Source organism: Rhinopithecus roxellana, chromosome 14, assembly GCF_007565055.1.
Source record: "Rhinopithecus roxellana isolate Shanxi Qingling chromosome 14, ASM756505v1, whole genome shotgun sequence".
Taxonomy (NCBI): domain Eukaryota; kingdom Metazoa; phylum Chordata; class Mammalia; order Primates; family Cercopithecidae; genus Rhinopithecus; species Rhinopithecus roxellana.
In genome coordinates this window covers 114,851,298-114,875,627 of record NC_044562.1, presented here as the reverse complement: position 1 = coordinate 114,875,627, position 24,330 = coordinate 114,851,298, and the positions used below count along the sequence as shown (strand labels likewise).

The 24,330-nt window shown below is 34.6% G+C and overlaps 1 protein-coding gene across 3 annotated transcripts in view; it reads right to left on the bottom strand.

The window, feature by feature from the left end:
* The window catches only part of MBD5 (methyl-CpG binding domain protein 5), a 548,850-nt gene that overhangs the window by 27,470 nt on the left and 497,050 nt on the right, over positions 1-24,330 (bottom strand). For 2 of the 3 annotated variants that reach the window (XM_030917008.1, XM_030917009.1), the window contains 5 exons: positions 23,582-23,684; positions 22,341-22,521; positions 15,751-17,886; positions 2,679-3,005; positions 137-345 (listed from right to left, as the gene is read on the bottom strand). In XM_030917008.1, coding sequence (XP_030772868.1) covers positions 137-345; positions 2,679-3,005; positions 15,751-17,886; positions 22,341-22,521; positions 23,582-23,684 — 2,956 coding nt within the window. Of the gene's footprint in view, positions 1-136; positions 346-1,979; positions 3,006-15,750; positions 17,887-22,340; positions 22,522-23,581; positions 23,685-24,330 lie in introns of all 3 variants that reach the window. The other variant, XM_010358052.2, reaches the window with a different exon arrangement.

Genomic DNA, 24,330 nt, shown 5'->3' with positions numbered 1-24,330 from the left:
ACTCATGATTGAGAAATAACAGTAAATAGAGGTGAAAGGGCACATAACCTACTTTTTTCACCCTTTCCTGCTAATTAAGTGTTTAAACAAACCCAGACATTGTTTTCTTCTAACGTGACACAGGGGAGGAGAGTACCTGAAAGTTCTGAAACAGACAAGCCATGGGGTTATTGTTAGCTGGGCAAGGAATTGTGGACTGTCCTTGGAACGCCTGGAGATTCTGGTACCCCTGGAGAAGTTGCTGCTGTTGCTGATTTGGAGGAAACATCTGATTGTTGTTTAACAGCGACTGTAGATGAGTCAGTTGATGGTTATTCAAAGTATTGTTTATTGATGACATATCACCTACAGTTTGAAAAACATAAAATATAAGTAAATGTGATTCTTTGGAGATTCTATGCCTCTCTTTGTACCTGAGAATTTCTGGAAAAAAAAAAAAAAAAAAAAAAAAACAACTAAGTGCTACACTTACTTGGGTAATGCTTTTCTTTTTTGCTTCTCAAAGTTTTACTAAGTGGTAAGGAAAGAGTAGCTTTATTATTTAGTTTTATCTTGTATAATTAGTTTTCAAATTTTATATCATGGAAAGACTACTTAGTCTTTCTTTGCTCTAGGCATTAGGCAGTCCTTATATATTGAGCTGCAGTGTCATATGATTCCTTGATCTATTATTTTTAGATTTTAGATCTATTTTAGAGGACCTAAAATTAAAGGTTGAAATTAGTCCTATAATGTTTTAGCAATTGTAAGTATCTGACCAGATAATTAAAATAAGTGAGCTGATCAGGCCTTGTTTACAAAATTTAGTTCTCAAGCCATAATCATCAGTAGATACCACATCAAATCATTGATTTGGTTTAGAAATGTGCAGTTTGTTTTGTGATAGAAGGTTGGTCACCTAAAATTAAAATGGAAAAGAAAGCTAACAACACAAAATAATTCATTGTCATAATCATTCAAAATAAATATTATATAATCAGTAGGATTAACAACTAAATTTATATTCAAAATTCAAAATTATTCTGAAATTACTCTGACATTTTCTTGAGGACAATGTCATAGAAATTGTCCTGTAACTTGTAATATGTAAATGAAATATGCTTTGTAGGTTATTTAATTACAAAGATTTCAATGCCAAATAGAACTAATTTTACTATATTATAAAGGCATCCATAAAATCAAAAAAACATAAATAATAAACAAATTATTTTTTACACATTGAAGATGCCATTGACATCATCATGTACATTTCCCTGTTTCCAGACTTTATGGACACCATCCCTACACTTTATATTATAGTTACCTATATCCATCAGTTAAATATACCTGGCATTATTTTCTGACTATTTTGTGATAGGATAATACAGATGAAACACTTTGTTTTTAAGCCACAAAGGTCAAAAAAATAATACTGACTAAGGAAATCTAGTAGCAGCTAGAGGGGCTGTCTGTTCTCTTGAACTTGGGCAAACTTTAGTTTTGCATGTTTTTACATCTTGCTTCTTGTTTTGCTAGACAAGCATTTAGTTTTGTTTATTTAGGGTTCACCTGGAAAACACTTTCTCAATCTGTTTCCATCCACAGTGCAGCTGCTCATACTAACCCTGTGATGCCACACCAACGAAAATTCACATGAAAGTGATTTTTAAGATGTACCTGTGCTTTATTATTTGAAAAATGAGACTCTACTTGGTTTAAGAGATGATGGGTAGTTAGGTTTAGGTGGCATCAGAATTAGAAGAGAAAGCAGATTAAAATGATATTTAGTATTGCTAGAATAGGGGAAAAAGGAAAAAGTCACTCATGTTTGTATAACTATGGTTGTGTGTGGGTGTTGTTATATTTAGTTCCTTAAGCAAGCTGTGACATAACAAAAACATTTTTAAAAATAGTGTGACAAAATGGAGTTTTTAAAAAGGAGAAAATAGAATTAGAAAAACGTTTCTTTTGTAAAAAATTTGTGAAAAAATTTAACTTACCAAGTAGACCTGTCCCCAGTAGAGGGTTAAGTAGCTGTGGCACCACAGAGTTACTGTTGAGTTTAGCTGAACCAGGTGTATTCCCAGCATTATTAGATATATTCAGCAATGTTTCTGCCATTGACACCACTGCTGTCCCACCAAGTGTTGAGACAGTCAGTGCTGCCACTGCTGATGATGTAGTGGTTGTGGTAGTGGTTGCCTGGGAGGAGGTTGCTATGGAAACCTCTGGATGATTAGCGGTGTTGGCCGATGCCGAGTTCAGGACACCTCCCAACAGCTGGGGATTCAAGGTCATTAATCCTGAGGCCCCATTGACAGCTGGGAGGAACAGGGGGTTAAAAGTAGTGTCACTGCCTGCAAAGCTTGGTAAAGGGTTCCCCAGGGGGCTGGTTAAAAGGGTCTCAGCTCGGCTGTTGTCTGACTGATTGCTTGGCAAATGGTCTGGTGGGGCTGTCATCTGTGTTAATGAGGGTAAAGGGGTATTTTGCTGTTGGAAAAGATCTGAGATGGTCAGATTGAAAGATGGCAGGGGAACCATGGCAGCTGCTTGGGCTTGGTTCTGAAGCAGGGCTGCTAAGAGCTGAAAGTGAACAGGCTGCAATACCTGCCCATCCATGTCACTGGAGAGAAAAGCTAAAGCAGCGTTTACATTCGGGTCGAGAAAACCTAAAGGGTGGAGGTTGATCTCAGACTTGCCTTCTCCTGCTGAAGGCTGGAGGATATTTAATAGATTCTGGTTTAGGAGATGCTGTTGATTCACTGGCAAAGAGATAGGTAGAGAACTGAGGAGGCTGGGGTTCAAGGGGTGTGGAAGATGGTTGTTTGAAGTGCTGTTGGATGGAAAATGAAGTGCGTGCTCCTGGCCAACAAAAGGAAAATCACTCCCAATAGGCAGCTGACTCTGCAGTGGGTTTCCAGCTGCGGTGGTGACTATGACGCCATCTTGAAGAACAGATGTTGTCTTTGTGATGGCAGGGTGGTTGGTGCCCGCTATAGCTATGGAGGATGACGGTCCTGAACCGCCTAAAATGAAAAAAACAAAAAACAAAACAAAAAAATTAGTTATTAATCATGGATATTATGTGAGACTAGGCATAAAAATGCATTAACATAAATTTCAATTTATTTGTTACATGGCACCTTCATTGATTGCAACTAGATTAATTGTAATCAGATCACTTGACATCTGTTAATGGGACTTAAGTTTAGAATGTACACTTTTGAAAATAAATATATTGAAGAAGTTAGTTACTGAGAAATAGCTGATGGGTTGTGGTAGCAGGAGAGGTGGGGGGTTTAAAAAAAGAAATAGGTGATGCTGACTATCAAATAGCTTGTTTTTCACAGGCAGACAGCAAGTGAAAGCTGAAGATGGGAGAATCCGTGTTCTTCATTCAATTGGGTAGATAAAAGTAATAGTTTCATTTAAAAAGTTTTTTTCATTAAAAAAGTTGTCTTTATTTATAAAACTACTATTTTCTTTTAGTGAAAAGAAACCCACAAAAGTAGAATGCACATAAAAATATAAAGCAGAAAATAAAAAGTACATATGAAGATAACTACCTATGAAGATAATATTTTAGTTTATAGCTTTCTGGGCTTTTTCTACCTGCGTATCTATACATATGCAGGTATGCATATATATGTTACATATATTTTTAAAAAATGGAATCATGCTATAATGTTATTTTGTAGCTTTATCAATGTATTGTGATTGTCATTCCATGTTAACTTATATATAGCTACAGAACCATTTTATTAGTATCATGTACGATATACTGTACTTTAATCAATCCAGTCATAAGTTTTAAATTGTTTCCAATCTTTTACTATCGTAAGCAACACTATGACAAATATTCTTATTAATATTTCTTTGCCAGTTCACTTAATTATTTTTTAAGGATAAATTCTTAAAAGTGAAATTCCAGGGACAAAAGGGTTTACATATTTTAGAAGCTTTGAATACATATTGTCAAACCACCCTCCTGTGAAGTTGATCAATACACACTTAATTTATATTCCTATAAGCAGTGGAAGACAGTGCTCATTTCTCTCACCAATACTCTATTTATCATTATTTTTGACAATGAATAAAAATAATAATTAAGAATCTTTACCATTCTTAATGCATAAAGACACTTTGGACTTATGATTTCTTAAATTAGACCAATCTTAAATAGCATTCTTATTCTTCAAAGTCTTACACTAGAGATGAAAATTCTGGGAATTTAATATCGGAAAAGAGGAAATTTCACGTATTTATAACTGTTTTTGTGATGTTCAACCCAAGCCGCACAACAGAATTATCCGGAGAAATTAAAAAAACAAAAACAAACCAATACCTGGGCCCTAGCCCAGACCCGTTGAAAACTCATCTCTCGGGGTACAGCCTGGGCAGTAGTATTCTTTGAAATCACCCCTGGTGATCCAGATGCACAAGGGGTGAGGTAGATAGGGTGAAAACCACATCTATTGAAAAGGAACCTATAATCACTTTTTTGTAAATGGTCTTTCCCCATTGTAAATGCATTGTTTTATGTAATACATGCATTTGACAAATATTTTATCATTTTAAGAATACACATTTAGTTTTATTTAAAAATACTAAACACATATATGGCATAATGAACAACACCAGTGTCACTGAAAATCTAAAATAAACCAAACATTTTGGGCGATGTTATACCATGCTATCCTAAAAAACTTGACATTTTATCGTGTTACCATTGAGGCTTCATCCAAATACACAGAAATGTTTCCATAGTTGTAACAGCAATATGAATATAATTGTATATTCTTCTTCTTTTCACCTAATAGAATAACACAAGGATTTTTCCTTTCTGATAAATAGACTTTGTATTTATATTTTAACTGTGTAGTGTATGTATTTACTATATTTATTGAACCACTCTGATAAAGTCTGGTGTTCATATTTTGATTTTTCATCATTATAGATAATACAGGGATAAATATCTTTCCACATGTGACACTTTGCTACCTTGAACTTTTTCCGTAGAAAAAATTTCATAACTGGCATGATTATTTTGAGAACCAAAAACAGGGAAGCAAAAGTTCTGAAATATGTAAAAGTCTATAAAAACAAAAGAGTTATCATTATTATTGACATTAGTAGTCATAGTAGTGGTGCTGCGGTAATAGCAGTAAGTACAAATCAGCACATCCAACACACTTTACAGAATATCCCTATAGCAAGGATTTGTCATTTTTTCTGGCTGTCATGGTCTACCTTTTTTTTTTTTTTTAGTTTTCAGTGTTTTATTTAAATAATGAGATTTTAAAAACCCCTCTTTGATAATATATAAATATTTATGAAATAATGACCACATTTACCAAGAGTAGGGTAAGAAAACATACCAAATGCTGAAATAGGCATATAGTATACAATTCTTTAAATACTAATTCAGATTTGTTACAAAATTATCAAAACCTTAAACATTTAATTGCTTCTTAAATCTTGCTGCTATTTCCATAGATACTATAGATTATTTCCATTTGGAAACCATCTTCTTAAATTTTTAAAAAACTTTTATTAAACCTTTACAAATGTTTTTAAGAGTTTAAATAAAAAGTCTTATTTACTGGTAATCACTACTTGTGGCAGTATCTGTGGCAATTTTTCCTCTCTGCTAAATAATAATGACATATTTAGATGTAGAGATCACAATTTCTCTAACCAAAAGCAGAACACATTTTCAAAATGCTCTAGAGTGTACATGTCAAGGCTTTGTAGATGAAGGCTTTCCTTAGAGATTATTATAATTTTTAATCTTTATTTTGCAACAGAGAAGTATCCACACTTATGATTCAAGGAAGTAGCCATTTTGGGATAACATAAAAGCTCTATATCTAAATATTCTTGAAGAATTAGAAGAAGTGAAGTATAGATACTCTGGGTGTATTTTTGTCTTACCATCAAGAAAGCGGTGAAGCACACAAGCTGCTTAAATGTAGTATGAAGATGAAGGTATAGTTTTTAAAATTTTTCTTTAATTTTCAAGAAATCTATTCAACAAACAGGTGTACTCTGCTGGAAAACAGAATAGAACTAACTACGAAGAAAGAAAGAAACAAACAAAAACCAAAACCAAAAACAAAACAAAACAAAACAAACAAAAAAAAACCACAACAAACAAACCTTGCTCTTTCCTGAAGGAATTAAGAGTTTCGGTAAAGAAATAAACACAGAAATCTCTCTGTCTTTTTCTTCTCTCAAATATATATTTATTCAGAGTTTATTATGAACTAGAAAAATGTAAAGCTTTGTTCTTATATTGCTAGTATAACTATAATGCAATATGCTAAGAGGTGTAACAGGTGTATAACAAGGAGACCACTGTGAAACTGAACACATCAGGGAAAACTAGTCAAATGGTGTAACATTTGATCTGGAATGTGAGAGATGAAAATGAAAATAAAAAGGGCCTCTATGCAGAAGCAAGATGATTAAAAAAACAAGCAAAGACAAGGTGATAATAAAGTAGATGGAAGGTAATGAAGAGTCCTATGTTTCCCCAAAACAAAGAAATATGACTGAAAATATTGTGAGGTTTCCCTATGCTTCCGGCTCCTCCTACCCATGGTTGAACCTGCTGCCTGAGATAAACAGTGAAGAAATTTGAAATCATCTTTCCAAACCATTAAAGACAAAAATCATTTCTTATTTATCACTGTATTTCCAAGACCTAACACAGTCTTTGACACATGATCAGCATTCAAACAATATTTGTTGGTACTAAAAAGATTGTAAAATCATAAAACTTGCACTCAACTTTTAGAAGTAGGTAGTTTGATGCTATGTGTTGGTGTGTTTGTGGACAAAAGGAAAGAATACCACCCGTTTGTGGAGAAAGTGAAAATGAACTCTCCAGTGTATTAGTCCAATGCTAGGAGATAAGGGACATTGGAAAGGAGATGGGTGCAAGATGACAAATTACCTAAGAAGGCTTCCAGATATTTCAAGATGTTGAAATCACCCCACAGAGGGAGAGGTCTATCCCAAATTACTCTGAGTTCTTAAAGTTACTCATTCATGCTTACAGTCATTCAAAGAGGACCCTGAATTTGTATGAAATCTTATAGATGCAGGGAAATTTGGAAATTGCTTATTTCTGAACCACTTACTCTTGAATAGGCACTCTCTGGTGAACGTATTTCATAGTTCTGCACAAAAGCTCTATGGTCTGTTGAACCGTGGGGAAAAATGTTTTGTTAAAGCTGTTTTTTTTGTTTTGTTTTGTTTTTGCAGCCAAGGTATTTTATGCTTAATCGAATAAAAAGGATAGTCGCTGAGATTTTTAAAAAGGAAATTATTCATTACATGTTTACCAGTTAAATAACCAAAAGGCAGCTGGGCTCCTGGAACAAGTTAGTAAGTTGGAGTAGTCCTTTACTGGGAAAAAGTGATTATTTCACACCGGCCAGCAGCACTATGAACTGGCATACTTTCTTTTTCTCATTGTCTCTGTTGCTTTTCAAGAGTAGAAGAGAAGACTGGAAAGCCACCCAAACAAACTTTGGTGTGAGATCTCATGCTTAGACACCCAGAGATTAAGACAGTCTGTCTGATGGGGAAATGAGAGCGGTAGCTTTGCAGTAGGACAGGTTTCTTTTTTTTTTTTTTTCTTTTTGAGATGGAGTCTCACTCTGTTGCCCAGGATGGAGTGCAGTGACATGATCTTGGCTCCCTGCAACCTCCACCTCCCAGGTTCAAGTGATTCTCCTGCCTCAGCCTCCTGAGGCAGGCCTGGCTAACTTTTGTATTTTTAGTAGAGACAGGGGTTCACCATATTGTCCAGGCTGGTCTCAAACTCCTGACCTTGTAATCCGCCTGCCTCAGCCTCCCAAAGTGCTGGGATTACAGGTGTGAGCCACTGCACCTGGCCCAGACAAATTTCTGTATGTAAACAGTATTCTGCACACACTTACAATTCATGATATATGTATATGCATATGTGTGTGTACACAGAAATAGTATAAGTAAATTTTAAAGGATATTTTTCTAATATTAATTTAATCCTTGACATGTTTTATCTGTCTCATTTTTAAAACTACTTTTCAAAACAAAGTTTATGTCTGCCTCTTTTGATTCGTTTCTCTTCTTCCTGGTCATTGTTTGTATTGTGCTAAACTCTTATATGGCTGTCTCTTAAATATTAATAATATTGTTATACATGTCTTTATATGTGTACAAGATAGAATATAAAGCTCAGATCAAGAAGACCAATGAAGTATTTTAAAAACCTCATTATACCAGTTTGTTTAGCTGTAATTTTGAACAAATGCTACTTTATGCTAAGAAACCTTTTCTAAATTAATATGCCCAAACACTGATTTTTATCCATAAAATTCAAGAACCTAAGAAATAAGTCATACAGAATGTGTATGCCTTCACCATCTGACCTTTATCATTTACTTTGGTAAGTGTACTTGCATTGCAAACAGGGACAATGGTAATCCTTAATAAAAATGAATGCTTGTAGAGATAAGAGAAAATATCATGGCTTAGTGAGTCTAATAAATATAATTCACTTTTCAATCCCATTGAAATAGTGAAATTTTCTCCTCTATATTTAAAGGACCGATTTTTAATGATAACAATAATAAATTGAAAGATAACTTTTATGAGAATACTAGATTTTTCTAGGAGACTTTATTTTCTCAAGCTTTAGTAAGAGGGAATGGTAATGTGTATTTACAAAAACATATCAAATCTCTATCTTTGTGCTCTGGATTCTGATGTAAATTGTTAACATTCTTTTATCAGCAACAGAAAGGAAATCTTAGGCACCAGAGGCTACTTTGTTCTATTCACGGGAGGGAGGAAAGGGTCCCAAACCAAAGGACTTAGGAGAAGGTAGAGAAGATGGGGAAGGGAGCTATGGCAGTATCTGAGGAAATGCTCTCCACATTCAACAGGGCCAAGAGGATGGGGAGGAGAAAAGAGCAGTAGAAGGGATGCAGCTTGAGTCTTGGAATATGGTGTCTGTGTAGTTATGACTATCAAGGGGATCAGTCTTTTCAGTCTTGTGGTGGTGATGGAGTCAGAGTCAGAAAAAGAGGGGCTTTTTTTTTTTTTCCCTCCCCGTAATCATGTTTTGTTTCCTTTCTTAACACCTATAATTACTCTGAAAACTGTTGGAATTAACTTTAAAATGCTTGGGATTTTTCAGTTTACTCAAGTCATAGGTTTTTTTTTTTTTTTTTTTAATGCCTCTTTTATTACATGTTTCTTAATATTTGTGAGAAAACAAATGTTGAGAAAGAGTGTAAGTCCCTTGCTGGTAGAATTTCTGTTCTTTAACGTGCACTACAGTACCTAATAGTTAAAACGCTTCATCAGTATTCCAACTGGAAGTCTTATCTCATTTTGTTTAATGAGCAGAGTAGGCTGAGTTTCTAGATTGTGAATATGCTTAGCTTTGTATCCTTTTACTGTACCCTGTTTTACCTGCAGTGCTAAAACAGTGCCTAGCACATCCTAGGTGCTCAACAAATAATTTGCTGAATTACCTCATGGATATTCTAAAACAGTATTTAAATCTATTAGTGGGCTGCAAAATCAATTTAGTATGCCCCAACTAGTATATTTTTGATCAATGAAATAGAAAAGAAAATGTAAAGAACATTGCATGGCTAGGGTAGTATTTTGTGGAAGCTTTCTGTTAGCTTATATACGTGAGTGCTAGGTAATAATCTATTTTGTGAGTCATTAAAATCATTTCAGTGGGTCATGGTTGTTATTAAAAAACACCAAATAGAATAAGATAAAATAGAATGGGATAAAAAAAATCAGCAGTTATTACATGTAATAAGTATTTGTTTCATGAAACTTTTTGTTATACATTATAAATATATGTCTAATGGACTGTAATGTAAGTTAATTTCCTATTGTGGGAAGAATTTTAAAAAGTTGAAAAATACTGCTTTAGGATCAGGCCTCTGAGTTGCTCAACTCTGTAGGAGATGGTCTATGGAGTTGTTCTCCAGGGAGCATATTTATCAGGCTACAGTGAGAAAGGGGTCCCTGTGGAGTTACGCAGCACTGGAGCCCTGCTCTAGTATGTCTGTGATGAATTCTCTCTCTTATACCTGTGCCCATGGGTCTTGGATAGATACTCCGGACTTCCCTGGACTAGCTCCAACCCCAGGAATACCTCAGCAACTCCTTCAGACTTCTGTTGTCTAGTTCCACTTTTAATCTGTAAAAAGGTGAGTTGTTACTTCAACTCTGTAAGTAGTATAAGGCTTAGAAATAATTTTTACTTTACTCTTGGCTTGGCTGGCATTAATATTATTTGATAAAAGTTCCTAGAGGGTAAGAATTTTATGATTTGAATTATTTAGTACTACATGCATGAAAAAACTAAATCCATTTTGATGACACCATAGGAGTAATTTTTAGCATTATTTTTTTGACTCAAACATTGCAGAATTAATATTACTCCATAGAATCTGGGTACGTTTTGCAACTGTGTAAATGTTTTTTGGACCACTTGATTTTAGTAATAATAGCTTAGGCATCTTCTAGAGAACTGAAGGATTTCTAGTGGGTTTATAAGTGAGCTCAGTGTATTGTAATGGAATGAAATTCTCCCAGTTTGCACACTGGGACAATTTATTTCTTGAAAGGTACAAAATAGATCACTGAATCAGCAAACATCACCACTCTGAGTTCTGTCATCACCTTTGATTACACAGACTCAACGTCTACAGCTGAACATGTTTTAACTCCTTTTTTTTAATACAAGGAAACGTTAAACCTGGAATATGTAAAAAAACTAAGCGGGGTAACCCTGATATTAGGTAGACCTTCTCAAACAACAAGGCATTGACTATATTAAGAATATCTTACAGCAAAGAATAAATGGCTCATTTTGCAAAAATTTACTAAAATAATAGACATGGATTTTTATCACACAACCCAGAATTTAGTATAGTTCTGTTGTTTGGTTAAAAAACAAGTGCAGAGGACAATTTTTAACCTATAAACTTTGTGCATCAGATGGGGGATAAAATCTAAGCATTTAAAAATTTGAGTGAAAACACGTTCACTAGCAACTCATGTTTATTCAGTCACAGCCATCAAGGAGGCTCTTCCTCTTTCTTCAGTCTACATTAATCTATGTAACACTGAATTATTTCTATACAAACCTCTCATCTCCTGAGAAGGATACTTTATAGTGTAATCCACTTTTGAGCATTTTTTATCCCTTAATCTTTCTGCCCCTGTAGCTTCATCTAGAAAAAACAGGGTGACAACTCCCTTTATTTTCTTTACTGCTATGTTCCAAGAACAAATGAACAAACAGGACATAAAAACCAAACTCATTACTTTGTAGTCTTTTACCCAAAGAGTTCTTTTGTGGTCTCACTATTTCATTGTCTTATACCTACCATATTAATGGCTGTCCTGAGTTTCAATCAAATGTATTTTGTGCTGAAAGAAAACTTACTTTTGCAGTTAAAAAAATATAAGTATATAAATACTCAAGAACACTTATTTATTTGTAGGCTTATTTATATTCTTGTCATGCATATCTTTAAGAGTTAAGGCAAATAAATGTTTGAATTATTTTCTCTTCTGGCACAAATCCTCAGAGGATTACATTTTCATGTGTTTAAAAGAGCTGATTAATTTTTTTTTTATTAGGAAGAAATAAGAGAACATAAAAGTCATTTTAAAGTGAAAAAAGTTATGTTGTGTTGAATGACTTAATGACTTTATCATACTGGAAGAAGGCAGGGCTGCTAATAAGTATGTTGGCAGAATAATCTAAATCTTTTTCCTTCTTTGAAAATTGTGAAAAACTGCAGGGCAAAGGAAAGGATGGGTCATTGTGTGGATACTAACAGGGCTCAGTCCTCTGCAGGGGCTTGGGTTACTGGCATGTGTTTTTGTTATCTGGTAAGTAGGTGTGCAGTAGTCAGAGGACTAAAGAGGCCTGGGCATTTTGAAGTTTGCCAGGCAAGGGCACTTGATTTTGGAGTCTTCCTTAAGCCATGATATTGTAGGACATGTGCTATAGACACTCACACGCTGAAATGCGTCTCTCTTTAAAATTGGAAAGTTGCTTTAAATGTATGTTACTGACGGATTTCCAGAACATACCTGCATTTGGCAGTTTGAGTGTTTGGACTGAGAATTGGGAACTTTGGGGTTTGGATGCCAGATCCAACAGAGATTTGCTTTACAACTTGAGGAATGTCACCAAGTATCCTACTGATCAGTTTCTAAATCTGTTACATGGAAATATTAAACTTTATCTATAATTTGATATTGAAAAAGCCAGTGGAAATCTGTAAACTTTAAAATGCAAAGTATTTTGAAGCTTTAGTGGAGAGGCAACTTGAAAACACAAAGTAGAATTAATAAAGCCTTGTATATTCATAAGTTTTAGAAATTCTTCCAAGTATTTAATATCTTTTATCGGATTTTGTTACTATCTTTGCCTTCAATTCCCATACTTTAGTTGTATGTTTTAAATGTGCTCCATAGAATTCACATATAGGCCTAAAAATCAATATTTGGATTGCTTTGCATAGGAAAACTCTCTTTAAAAGAAGATTTAAAAATACATTACCAATGGAACTAAGCATTTTTCAGAGCAAGGTATTTCTTATCTTGTTAATGTCTTAATGTAATATTTTTGAACTTTTACTTAGGAGAGTGGAAAAAGGCACTGGATTTAGCAGGAGGTCACCTGAGTTGTGTCTAAGCTCTGTAACCACAGAGTACAGCTGGACCATGTTACCTGCTGGTTTCTTTCATCCTCACTGTGCTACCATGCTTGGAATGACATGATTAGCATCTGCATCTCTTTTAAAGGCCTACTGACACGTCACCTACTAGGAAACCCATTCTAATTTGAGTGAGGTGATAATTCATTAAAAGAAAGGTCACCAAATGTGATTCACTAATAAGGGGCAGTTTTCTTGACATTTTGGGTATTTCTTCTTCTGCACTGACATAAAAATTCTAGTTATTACTTGCTATAATATTGGCAAAAATAACTGACTTTCATCTGAAGTATATCAATAGTTAACAAATGTGGCTTTTAACACGCATTGATGTGATTTAATTCATTATCTATTGAACATTTTAAAAGATTTTGAAAGGGAACACAATACTTTTGAGCACTAAATGTTTCAGATGAAGAATTTATGCAGCTGGGAGGAAAATGGATTTTAGAATCAGATGAACCTCAGTTCAAATCCTGAGGTTTTGATACGGAACAGTTACTTTTTTTGAGCCTCAGCCTCCTGATCTGTAAAATTGAACAATAATACTTTATACTTTAGAAAACTGCACAGATTAGAAATAATATAGGGAAATCACCTGGTACATAATAGGTCCTTGATGATAGATAGCTATAGCAACATTTTAAGAATAAAATGTGGTTTTCTTCTAATGTCTTTCTGGTATCATAGGAATACTCAGTAATACTCCTACAGGGATAGTTGTGACTATCATTTACTGTCTCATTCTGAATGCCTACCTTTAAGGCTCAATGGTTATTTGATGAATGAATAAATGTCAGTGTAAATAGATATTGAGGCTAGGCAATTACAGTGATGGTACATTCAGTTGACACAGTTCACTACATGGCAAAAAGAAACATGGCATCAGAGACTGCTTCAATATTTAGCTCATCAAAAGAATTACATTCATTAGTAAATCAATCCGTTTTCATAACCAGCTGCACATCAGACCTATGAATGTTACTTAGTACTTAATTTTATTAGGTTTAACACTTAAAAAATTCATACTTAGATAGTTATTAAGCACATACTTCCTGTTAGCTTACACTAGTTGGTCATATCCACATCATTACTAGACATGTATCCTTATCCTTTTTAGCTATTTATATGCGAACACTTTTCTGACACTAATAAATTTTTAACCTATATGCTTTGACACCCCAGCAGTAACAGTACAGGTCAGATGTTTTACAATGAAACAAACAAACAAAAAGGACCAAAACAGTATTAAATCAGTCTAAACTTGACCATCAAAAGAAACAAGAATATAAGTAAATGTTGGTCTTTTCCATTATAGATGAATTGAAATATATCAATGAAATACATATGCTTTGCACATGAACTTAGACCTGAAATGAAGTAAACTGAGGTAAGGGGTATCAAAATTGTATAATACAATGAGACTAAAAATGTCTCATCAACATTATTTAAGGTATGCTCAATAAATACGGTGTATTTTAAATACACCGTATTTATGAACTCTGTACACCTTTTCTGCTAAATACATAAAATAAAATTTTCATTTGTGTCGAGTTATCGAAAAAGAAATATGATGAGTGAGTGAAAAATTGGAAGCCCCCATGAGATAAGTATACTGTTAGACACATAAAAAATAAAGTTTCATGAGATTCTTTATACTAAGAATATCAAGAAGGCACTAATAATTTCAAATATCTTCTAAACCATATATATATATATAATACATATATTTAACATAAGAGGTCATTGAATAGTTCTTCATTAAATAGTGACATCAAAACATAACACATAACACAAGATGTGAAGGATGGCAGGTGTAAGTGGCAACACCAGGAAGGAAAACGCTTTTACTATCAGCAACAAAGACATGTGGGTTAGAATGCTTTTCCAGTATGATGGTATTATACCTACACACTAGCTTATTATTAAAAACCTCAGCAGTTTTCTCATTTCCAGTAGCAATCTGGTTTTTATAGCACACTGTTTTCACGGTGAATAATAATGTCTTTACAATCATCTTTTATTTCCTCCTTGTCATTTCTCACAAATAATTAGTGTTGAATTTTAAATATTTTTTTCTAATGGTTTCATAGTCAAATTTTCTGATGCCTAAGCACCTTTTAGGTGCTTCTGTACAGCTTTTATAACAATTTCTGAGGACCCTATTGCACAAAACACAGGTCTTTTTCTAATATGCCTGCTTTTAAATAAATTTGTTTCCTTAATTAATAGTGGATGAAGAGATACAATAGATTTGGGTTCAAAACCTTAATGTCAATGGTAAAAATGGTTTAGTTCTACAAGAAGATCAAAAAGCAATTTCAAGATTAAAAATTCTGGAAATCAGGTTTTCAAGCCTTTTTTTTTTATTAGAAAACTTAAATTAGCTTTTTTTTTTTTTTAAAAAAAAACGGAGTAGCCAATATCCATTTTTGAGTTTTCTCAAACAAATAATAATAAAGGATAGCAAACTAGGATAAGAAAACACATTAGAAGACAGCTTTCTACTTTGTACAACTTCTAGTTACCTTTTCCTATCCATTCACCTACTTCTGTTCAGCAGCAAGAAAAAAAATCCATTTATTTTTGCCTTTTTGGATTTTCCAAGATAAACTTCATTTACCTGAATATAAACAAAAGCTAGGGAGACGGCTTTTATATTGGCATAGACCAGGGACATGTCTCACGAACCAGGAAACCCTGCCTTGTATGGCTTATTTTGCATTTTGGAGTCCATTGGTTATACAACCAAGTGAAAAGTCGAACAATATTCAAAATGACACAGATTGACAACAAATAATGGAAACACATGGAATCCTCTTAGCTGTTAATCTTTCAAATAGACAAATCCCTAGCATTCTGTAAATAACATTATAAATACTAAAGAAATGAAGAGAATTTCACAATGGGGAAAGGATCATTTCTTATCATAATAAATATTTTGGTACAAATTTTTAAAAAAGTAGAAAAGTTTAGTACCTTTGGGTACTTTTTTCTAATAAAACCATACCTGCTTCAGAACTTGTTTGATTATAGCTGCTAACAATGCTGTTTGGTATCACTGGAGTGGAGGACGTTGAAATTCTTGACTGAGGTGGATTGGGATGTAAGGAATTTCCTAAAGCCATGCCCGACTGACTGAGCATCCCACAGTTCCCGCTAGCCTGAATCTGATTTATTAAACCTGCAAGATGGTGGTTGGGGACTGGACTGTTACTGTGAACAAAGTTAGTGTTTGCATTGTGGCAGTGCACGGCTTCCCCTCTTAAAGGTATGTTCTGTGTCAGTGAATTCTGAAGAACACTAGAGTTCATACTGGGATCTGTAAAATACAGCTGGTTAGCAGAGCAAGGCAAAGCAGTATCTGAGGCCCCACAACCCGGGGTACTATTGCTACTCAAGTGAGAGCTTTGACAACTCATAGACTGTAGTAACTGAGACATTGAACTGATGGGAAATGAACCCTGACCCTGCTTCCTTAGCAAGTCAGGTCCAGGTTTAGGAACTGCAGAACTATCCATCTGAGACTGTCTGAGCAAACTCAACACTGTCGTAGGTGGTTGTTTTCTTTTCCGCAGTGAGTCTTTTTGCTGAGACATCAGCTTATCTCTTAGTGCTGCTCGACCACTTTGCCCTTCACCTGTTGGGAGAAGCATGTTGGCAGTAGGAGGGAACATGGTGTTTAAAGTGCTATGTCCTTCAGTGTTGCCACTGCCGGCAACAGCTCCAGAATTGCTACTGCTGCTACTGTTGTTACCAGCAAGTTTGTTTTGATTTGCTAGCTGTGCTTTGGCTGCTGCTGAGAGTAAACTACTTGCTGGAAAGGAGGCAGCATTGTGCTGGTTCAAGATCTGATTTAAAGGCATTCCCAGCAAACCAGGCTGACTCTTTACAGAACCACTTCCGGCAGATGCAGTAGGAAAAGCTGCACTGCTTGGGGTATTTAGTACATTACTTATTCCAGCAATTAATGGGTTAGGGATATCCTTGTACTGATGATGTCCATCGGACTTGGTAGAAGGGCTTGATGGCATTGATGGCCTTGGGGACCCTATTGTTGACCTTGGTGACCTGGGTGGAACCTTAATACCACTACAAGTGGCCTGGGGTCCTACAGGTGGCATCATGAAATTTCCATGATCTGATGATGTGGAAGATGAGCGTGATCTTTGGGGCGATGCCTCAATCCTTCCAATTCCAGTCCCCATCATGTGCACTGGGGATGTCACTGGAGAAGGGGACAGGGAGGTTGAAGCTGAATGCTGAACTCTTTGTACATGACTCCCATGATTCATGTGGCCAGGTTTTACAGTTGGCAATGGGAGATTACTTGGCAAAGGAACAACAGCAGGAGGCATGCTTACATTCATCATAGGTACCTGAGAGTGGACATTTGAATGGAAACTGGTTGGATTAATGATAACAGGGTTCTGATTCACTGGTTTACTAGGAATAGGGTCAAGAATGCCAAGTGGATCTTTCTCAGATGTTAATGGCTTTTTCTGAAGAGCACAAGAAGGTGGAGGAGGGGGAGGTGGGCCTTGGGGTGGTTTGTGGTGGAACATTGCTCGTGGTATTTCCATATTAGTTGAAAAATTACACATTGGTTTTTTCATTACTGGACTCTTTGTAGTCAAGGTTGGGGAAAGAGGTATATTAGTCCTTCCAGCCATTGCACAGGATGACTGTACAGGAGAACCATGTAGCATTACTGAAGGTGGAGAAAGAGGAGTCCTATTCAGGTGAATAGGACTAGAATTGGGAGCTCCATGAAAACCAGGATTATTTCTTGTGAAAACATCAGGACTTCCAAGTGGGTCAGTCCTTGGGGAGATTGAACCATCTCCATATATCTGGGAACCTGATGACGCTGGGCTGGGCAGGCCTCCATGGCTGCCACGGAATGGAGATTTCTGTCCATGTTCACTGCTGCCCAATCTCTGTCGGGGGTAGACAGGGTGGAGTTCTTGTTGTTGGCTTCCAGGCAGTTCTTGTACATATAGCCTTCCCACGGCATTTGATGATCCAATCATTAACTTGAAAGGATTCTTACATTCAGGCATTACAGAATTTGTAATTCCTTCATGAGACTTATTTCTTACTGATCTTGGAGTTGCTGCCCGAGAAGGTACTACTGGAGTTGCATCTGATGTGAAAGAGAAAAAAAGAATTCTGTTAACAGTCTCAACTCTTTTGTGGGGGAGGGAGGGAAGGAATGGAGTAAATCAGGATGGGAGAGGTAGGAAGGACATCTGGAAATTTGAATCTGTAAACAAAAGCTGTGATTCTATGCAATTAAAAATAGTTCTATATATTAATACTATTTTAAACTTTGATTTAAAAAATGTACATTATTTTCCCTTTGTTGACCAAAGGTGTTCGGTAACTGCTCATTGTGCTTATTTATTTTTATCTGTTCAGAAAGCATGGGCATCTAAAGCAATACATAATGACATTAGCCATTCTAATAATATTTAGAATATGCAAAATCAAGACTGGCAGTCCAGATGGAAATGGTGATATTACTATTTTGTTGGATTTAGAATTTTTAGGAAATCAGTTACAATAGAAAATTGTGATCTGTGTGGCATAATATTTTCTTGGGCGATTTAAATGAATTGCCATTTTCACCACAAAATGTTCACCCTTATAAAAAATGTTTCTGTTATCTTACTGCAACCTTCTCAGAACAGGTATAGTAATATTTCTTTATCCCAACATTGTCACTAAGAGAGTAAGACTTAATTTCTGTCTAATGGGATTCCAAATCTCTTATAATGGGAGTAACAAGAAGAATAAATGCAGTGATATTGCAAACTAACCCATGCTTAGTTTCACATCATGTTTCTAACGCTGTGATTTCTTTGCCCTTAATTAGTCATTGTTATAAAAACAGCCACAGCCTTTCACCTCAACTTAGGTAAAAGACTGCAATTCTTTCATTAGATAATTGGGCGTATTCAGGGTGGTATGGCCACAAACTTTAATTCTTTTATTAGGATAGGTTTCTCATGTAAAATTTAGTTGAAGTGCTAAAACCTTCAGTACTGGGTTCCAATTGCATATTCTCTTTTTACATGAGTGCATTTCTCCTTCCCTGGCTTTTTGGAATCCCTTCAGTTTTTCTGGAAATCAGACAGAATACAGGCAACAAAAGCAAGCAGACTCATCATTCAGAATTTTCATTCTATCACATCAGAATTCTAGATTTCAGTTTTTTAGCCCCTTGCAATATCTAACTATTTTATAAAGTTATGCCTTTTAAAATGAAAATGGCAAATAAAATTTGTTTCATATGCCAATTCCCACCAACTGGTGGTAGCTGCTTAGAAAGCTGTGTTGGAAAGGAAGCTGAACTCTAGCTGGGCTCCATGAGAAAATGCCAATGAGTCTGTTACAGGCATAGGAGATGAGAATGGCACCATTCAAACTATACATCTGTCATACCTATTTTGAGACTTATATTAGCAAGTAGAGTTACATTCATCTGCAATCATAGGTACACTTACTTAAATGGATAATTACACATTTAAGATTAAATATATTTATCCTATCTGCTAGACACTATACAGGTCAAATCATATCATAACAATTTCTGAGATAGTGGTTCTCAACCTGGGGTCCAAATAAATCTACATAGGGCACATTCAACTAGTAAGAGAATGCAGTGAACATATGTTTTTCTTGGAAAACATGGACTTTCTCATTTTATCATGGTAGAGGTTCTTTGATAGAATGATTTCTGGATATAATGTATGAAAAGTTGAGATCCAATGATATGAGAGAATTACAGTAGGTAAACTCAACTGCAGCTTATTTTCTTGTTAAAAAGAGATTTTTAAAGTTTGTAATTAAAGGAATAAAATGAAAAATATTAATATTTTGGGCACTATGCTTGGCATATAGTGAGAACACTAATATCATTAGCATTATCCTATGACTGACCATGTTCTCTTTAGTGACAAAACAACCTACTTGTATTTTTTCTTGGGTATCAATGTATTTATATAATTATCTACAGTTCAGTGATTAAAAATACAGACACTGGAATTTTTATAGTCGACTAACAGAATTTAGATAATAACTGTGGTTCAGAAAAAATTTCTTCAAAACTTAGGGAAAAATAGTTACTCTCTTAAAAACAATTGAAATACAAAATAAACAAAAGTGAGGCTGATATTTTGTTACAGAGGTGGCAAGTGGAAATGCTAGGCACCCATCAAGTGCTTTCATGTATATTCAAGTAGACCTTCCAAAAGAATAAACAGAAACAGATGCTTATGTATTTAAATAATGGGAGGTGAAAAACTACTAAGTCAGTCTTCTGAACTTTTAATTATTCAAATCTCAACCTTATAATATAGTTTAAAATTAGGAAACTAAAATAAATGCTATGTCTGAAGCTGGTAAAAGTAATCAATCCCATAAAGAGTATCATTTTAAAAGGGAATGGAGGTGTACCTATTATTACCTGTGCTAGTTAAATATTTACCTTTAATTTCAATAATTAAACTTCTATATATAGGCATGACAAAGAAGCCAGATCTAGATTCTGCCAGGGTCTTTAGAAAGGCAATAAGCAGACTCTTTAGAAACTGGTAAAACTGTATGATATAATGTGATGTGAGAGCAACCACAGGTAAGATTATGTCCATGGTAGTATGCAAAAAAAAAAAAAAAAAAAAAAAAAGGAAACATAGTTACACCTCTTCACATGAATTCTAAGTGTGAATCTTTAATTACCTGCATGACATGGCAACTGTTCTTCTTTGTATCCAAAGCAATCAATGATTTGGCCCCAATTTACCTACATTAGTCTAATCTTCTATTCAAGTCAGTTTCTACAACATCCCTTATTATGCTACACTCATTATGGAGAAGGTTTTCCTATCCCCCTTAGATGTCTAAATCCTACTGTTTTCTAAGGCTGGTCCAAATCTGAGTTCTGCCATAAAGCCTTCTCTGATCACTACAGGTTATACTCTTCATCCCTATTTTTCAGAGTTCCGTTGGAAAGTATCAATAATCCCTCATAAACAAATGCTTTGGTGTTTAGCTATATTTTATTCTGAATTAATATTCAAACATTAGATTATAATATTTTGGAGAGCATTCATATTCTATCCCTTACAAAGAGAAGTTCCTCAGTTCCAAAGTATAAAAAGTGTAATTCCACAGAGTACACATTGATCATAAAGGGAAAAGGGTATTTCAATAATGGGAAAATCAAATGGACATAGTTTTAACTAAGCAATCAAACTTAATGTTATCAAAATGGGATAAACTGACATTATGGGTCTACTGATGAGGAGCTAACATCATCTATACAGTATTCCTAGCAAAATGTGTTTAGCCTGAACATAAATATGAGGAAAATCCAAACTGAGGAACATTGTGCAAAGTTGGCCTAGACTCTTCAAAAAATTTAATGTCACGAAAAATTGAAAAAGACTTGTTAATTGATATAAAGACATGTAACAACTAAATGCTGTGTACAATCTTTGATTGCATTGTAAATCTTTAAAAAGACTGACTTCTTGTTTTTTTTTTTAATCGAGACAGAGTTTTGCTCTATCACCCAGGTTGGAGCACAGTGGTGTGATCATGGCTCACTGCAGCCTCCAACTTCTGGGCTCAAGCGATCTCCCATCTCAGCCTTCCGAGTAGCTAAGATTAAAGGTGTGAGCCACCACCATGCCTGGCTAGTTTTTTTTTTTTTTTTTCCTTTTTAAATTATTTTAGAGACAGGTCTTGCTGTGTTCCCTAGACTGGTCTCAAACTCCTAGCCTCAAGCGATCCTCTCACTTCAACCTCCCAAAATGCTGAGATTACAGGCATGAGCTACTGCACCTGGTCAAGACTGAATTTCTGTGAAACTATGAGAGACACTGTTAGGACAATTGGAGAAATCTGAATATAGATTGCATGTTAGATAATAATATTATATCAGTGTTACATTTCCTGAATGTGAGCCTTAAATTGTGTTTACGTAGGAGTGTGCCGTTGTACTCTGAAATATTTAGGGTTGAATTGTCACAATAACTGTAACTTCTGCAACAAAATGTAAGTTTAGATGAAGGATACTGCACGAACTATTCTTGCAACTTTTCTGCAGCTTTGAAATCTTTAAAAAAGAAAGCCCCCATGCATGTGCATATGTGGTGGTGGGGATATAAAAAGTTTTCAGCAAGGTGATTTCTGTTTAGTAGGTGTTTGACAAATAACTAAAAGAATAACACTGCTTTTGGGGACTTGATACCACACATTCCAATCCACCCCCGGGAAAAAGGCTACATTTATTTCTTAAAAACCAAGTGAAGATTTGTTAGCTCAGCTTTACACACTTGCAGAGCATTTGTATGTACTAATTAGTGTTCATTCTGCCTGTTTAACTGAATGCTCTGGGTAAGAAATTTTGGGAAATCACTGTATTTTTTCAGAACTAGTTTGCTATTTGTAATAAAATGATAGAACATACAGAATTTTAAAAGCATTGTGCATGCTTGAAAAGTAGAATGAGAAAATGCTTGGCAAAATGATTTCTAGTAACTCCTTCCCTAGGGAGAGGAGAATTCCTGAACCTTTCACCATATTACATACTTGTTCCTCCTCCAGGACTGGTGAGCACCAGAGAAGGATGTGGGGCTTCCATGCTTTTATGAAGTGTGGCCACTGCAATAATTTTTCTTTTATGTATGCATAGCTTTGTGACATCTTCATCTGCCTTAACATCTTCTGCAGTTCTCTGTTTCACAGCAGCTCCAGGATCAAAATTAAACACCTGGAAAAAGCACAGCCTTTGTTTAGAATATGTCTGTAAAAACATTTAATAAAAAGATCCCTTTGTTTAAAAAAAAAAAAAGTTGTGCATAGATTAAGCCATAAATCTGAATAAAATTTTCTCAAGTTTTTAAGAAAGGCAACTTTATATAACTTAGTAAGTACTTCTGCTGAACGCAAGCTTTTGGTGGCAAAGTAAATAATGAATATTATCCTAATTCTAAGACAGCCAAGATAAACATATGAAAAGGTATAATATCTGATAATGTTGTAAATTTTAGATACCTCCTGATGTTCTAACAGTGTAAAAACAGATGAAATACATTTAAAAAAGACAAAACAAAAAGCTGTGATATTTCTACATTTAACTTTTTCCTTGGCTTCATTTTATTACTATGTTAATATTATCCTGTCACTGATTTTGAAAATCTATTACTTGTTTTTTTAAAAAATTTATTTATTATGTAAATCCTTTTCTTTGAATGTGGTGACACACAAATGAAAAGGAAAAATTGTCTAAACTTTACTTTTAAAATTAGTATTATAATAGACATTCACCAAATAATGACCTATTTCTATAGCAAATAATATTTTACCATTTTACATGATTTTACTTTTCACCTTACAAATTAGTAAAACAGTTTCATATTTTGGCTATGAGGGTTCAGTTTTGTGATTCTGAGAATCTATGTGGCAGATTTATCAATGCCAGTGCTAACAATAACATTGCAGATTTGAGCAGTTACAGTAATGAGAGAAAATATTGCACTATTAAATGCTGAGCAGTATTAGATACAGCTCTAATGAAAAGGTACAAAGGTGGTTTTAATGAAATATTTATAGGAATATAGATTTGACATCTTTGAAAATGACTCTCAGACATGAATTATTTTCCACAATTTTTAAGTATTCCAAAATGCATGCAAAATATGATAATTACATAAAGAATTAAAATGTATGATTGGAGAAGTAATAAAAAATAAAATGCAAAATGAGAAAGACAAATGTATAAAACACCTAAAAAATAAAATACTGCTGTAGATCTATTGTGAAATGGTTACCTTGGGAAGAATAAGAGGACATTCCAAGCCACACTTGCATGTTCCATCGGTAAGCAGGTATGTTTTAACCTGCTCCAAGCAAGATAACAAAGACCCACTGGGACTGTAAAAATAGTTTAAAAAACATCAGGAAATAATTTTGACTACACATATTATACGAAAAAAGGCATAATTTATAGTCTTACTGTCCTTTATGGGATATTTTCCCACTAGGGAAAAGCATTTTCTTTGTCAATATTATGTTAGCTACTAAATTATAGCCTTTAACACTATTGTGTTTTCTTTTGAACCAAAATATTTCTCAGAAAAATACAGATCTCCATAGAAAATTAAATAAAAGTGTTTTGAAAACCAAGAGTAGACTAAAGGTGGTAAAAATGCTATCCTTAAGGACAGAAGGAGGCAAGAAAGGAACAAACAAGAAAACTACATAATAGCAACAACTCTCATTTTAAACTAGAATGTCTACTTTTAAAGCTCTTTGAGGAAAAACTGAAATTTAGAAACATATTGAGGTTCGAACCAGAAAGTTGGCAAGTCCACAAAAGTTGGAGTGAACAAGTCCCTGTTTATCTTGGAATCTAGAACCAAGTTGTCCCTATGTAAAAACAGGTTTCTTTTTTCTCCCCCTCACCCGTGTGTTTCTTTAAAGATATAATAGATCAGTTATATCTGAAGATACCCTGAAGAGTCAAACTCTACAGAGAGAGAGAGAGAGAGAGAGAGAGAGAGAGAGAGAGAGAGAGAGA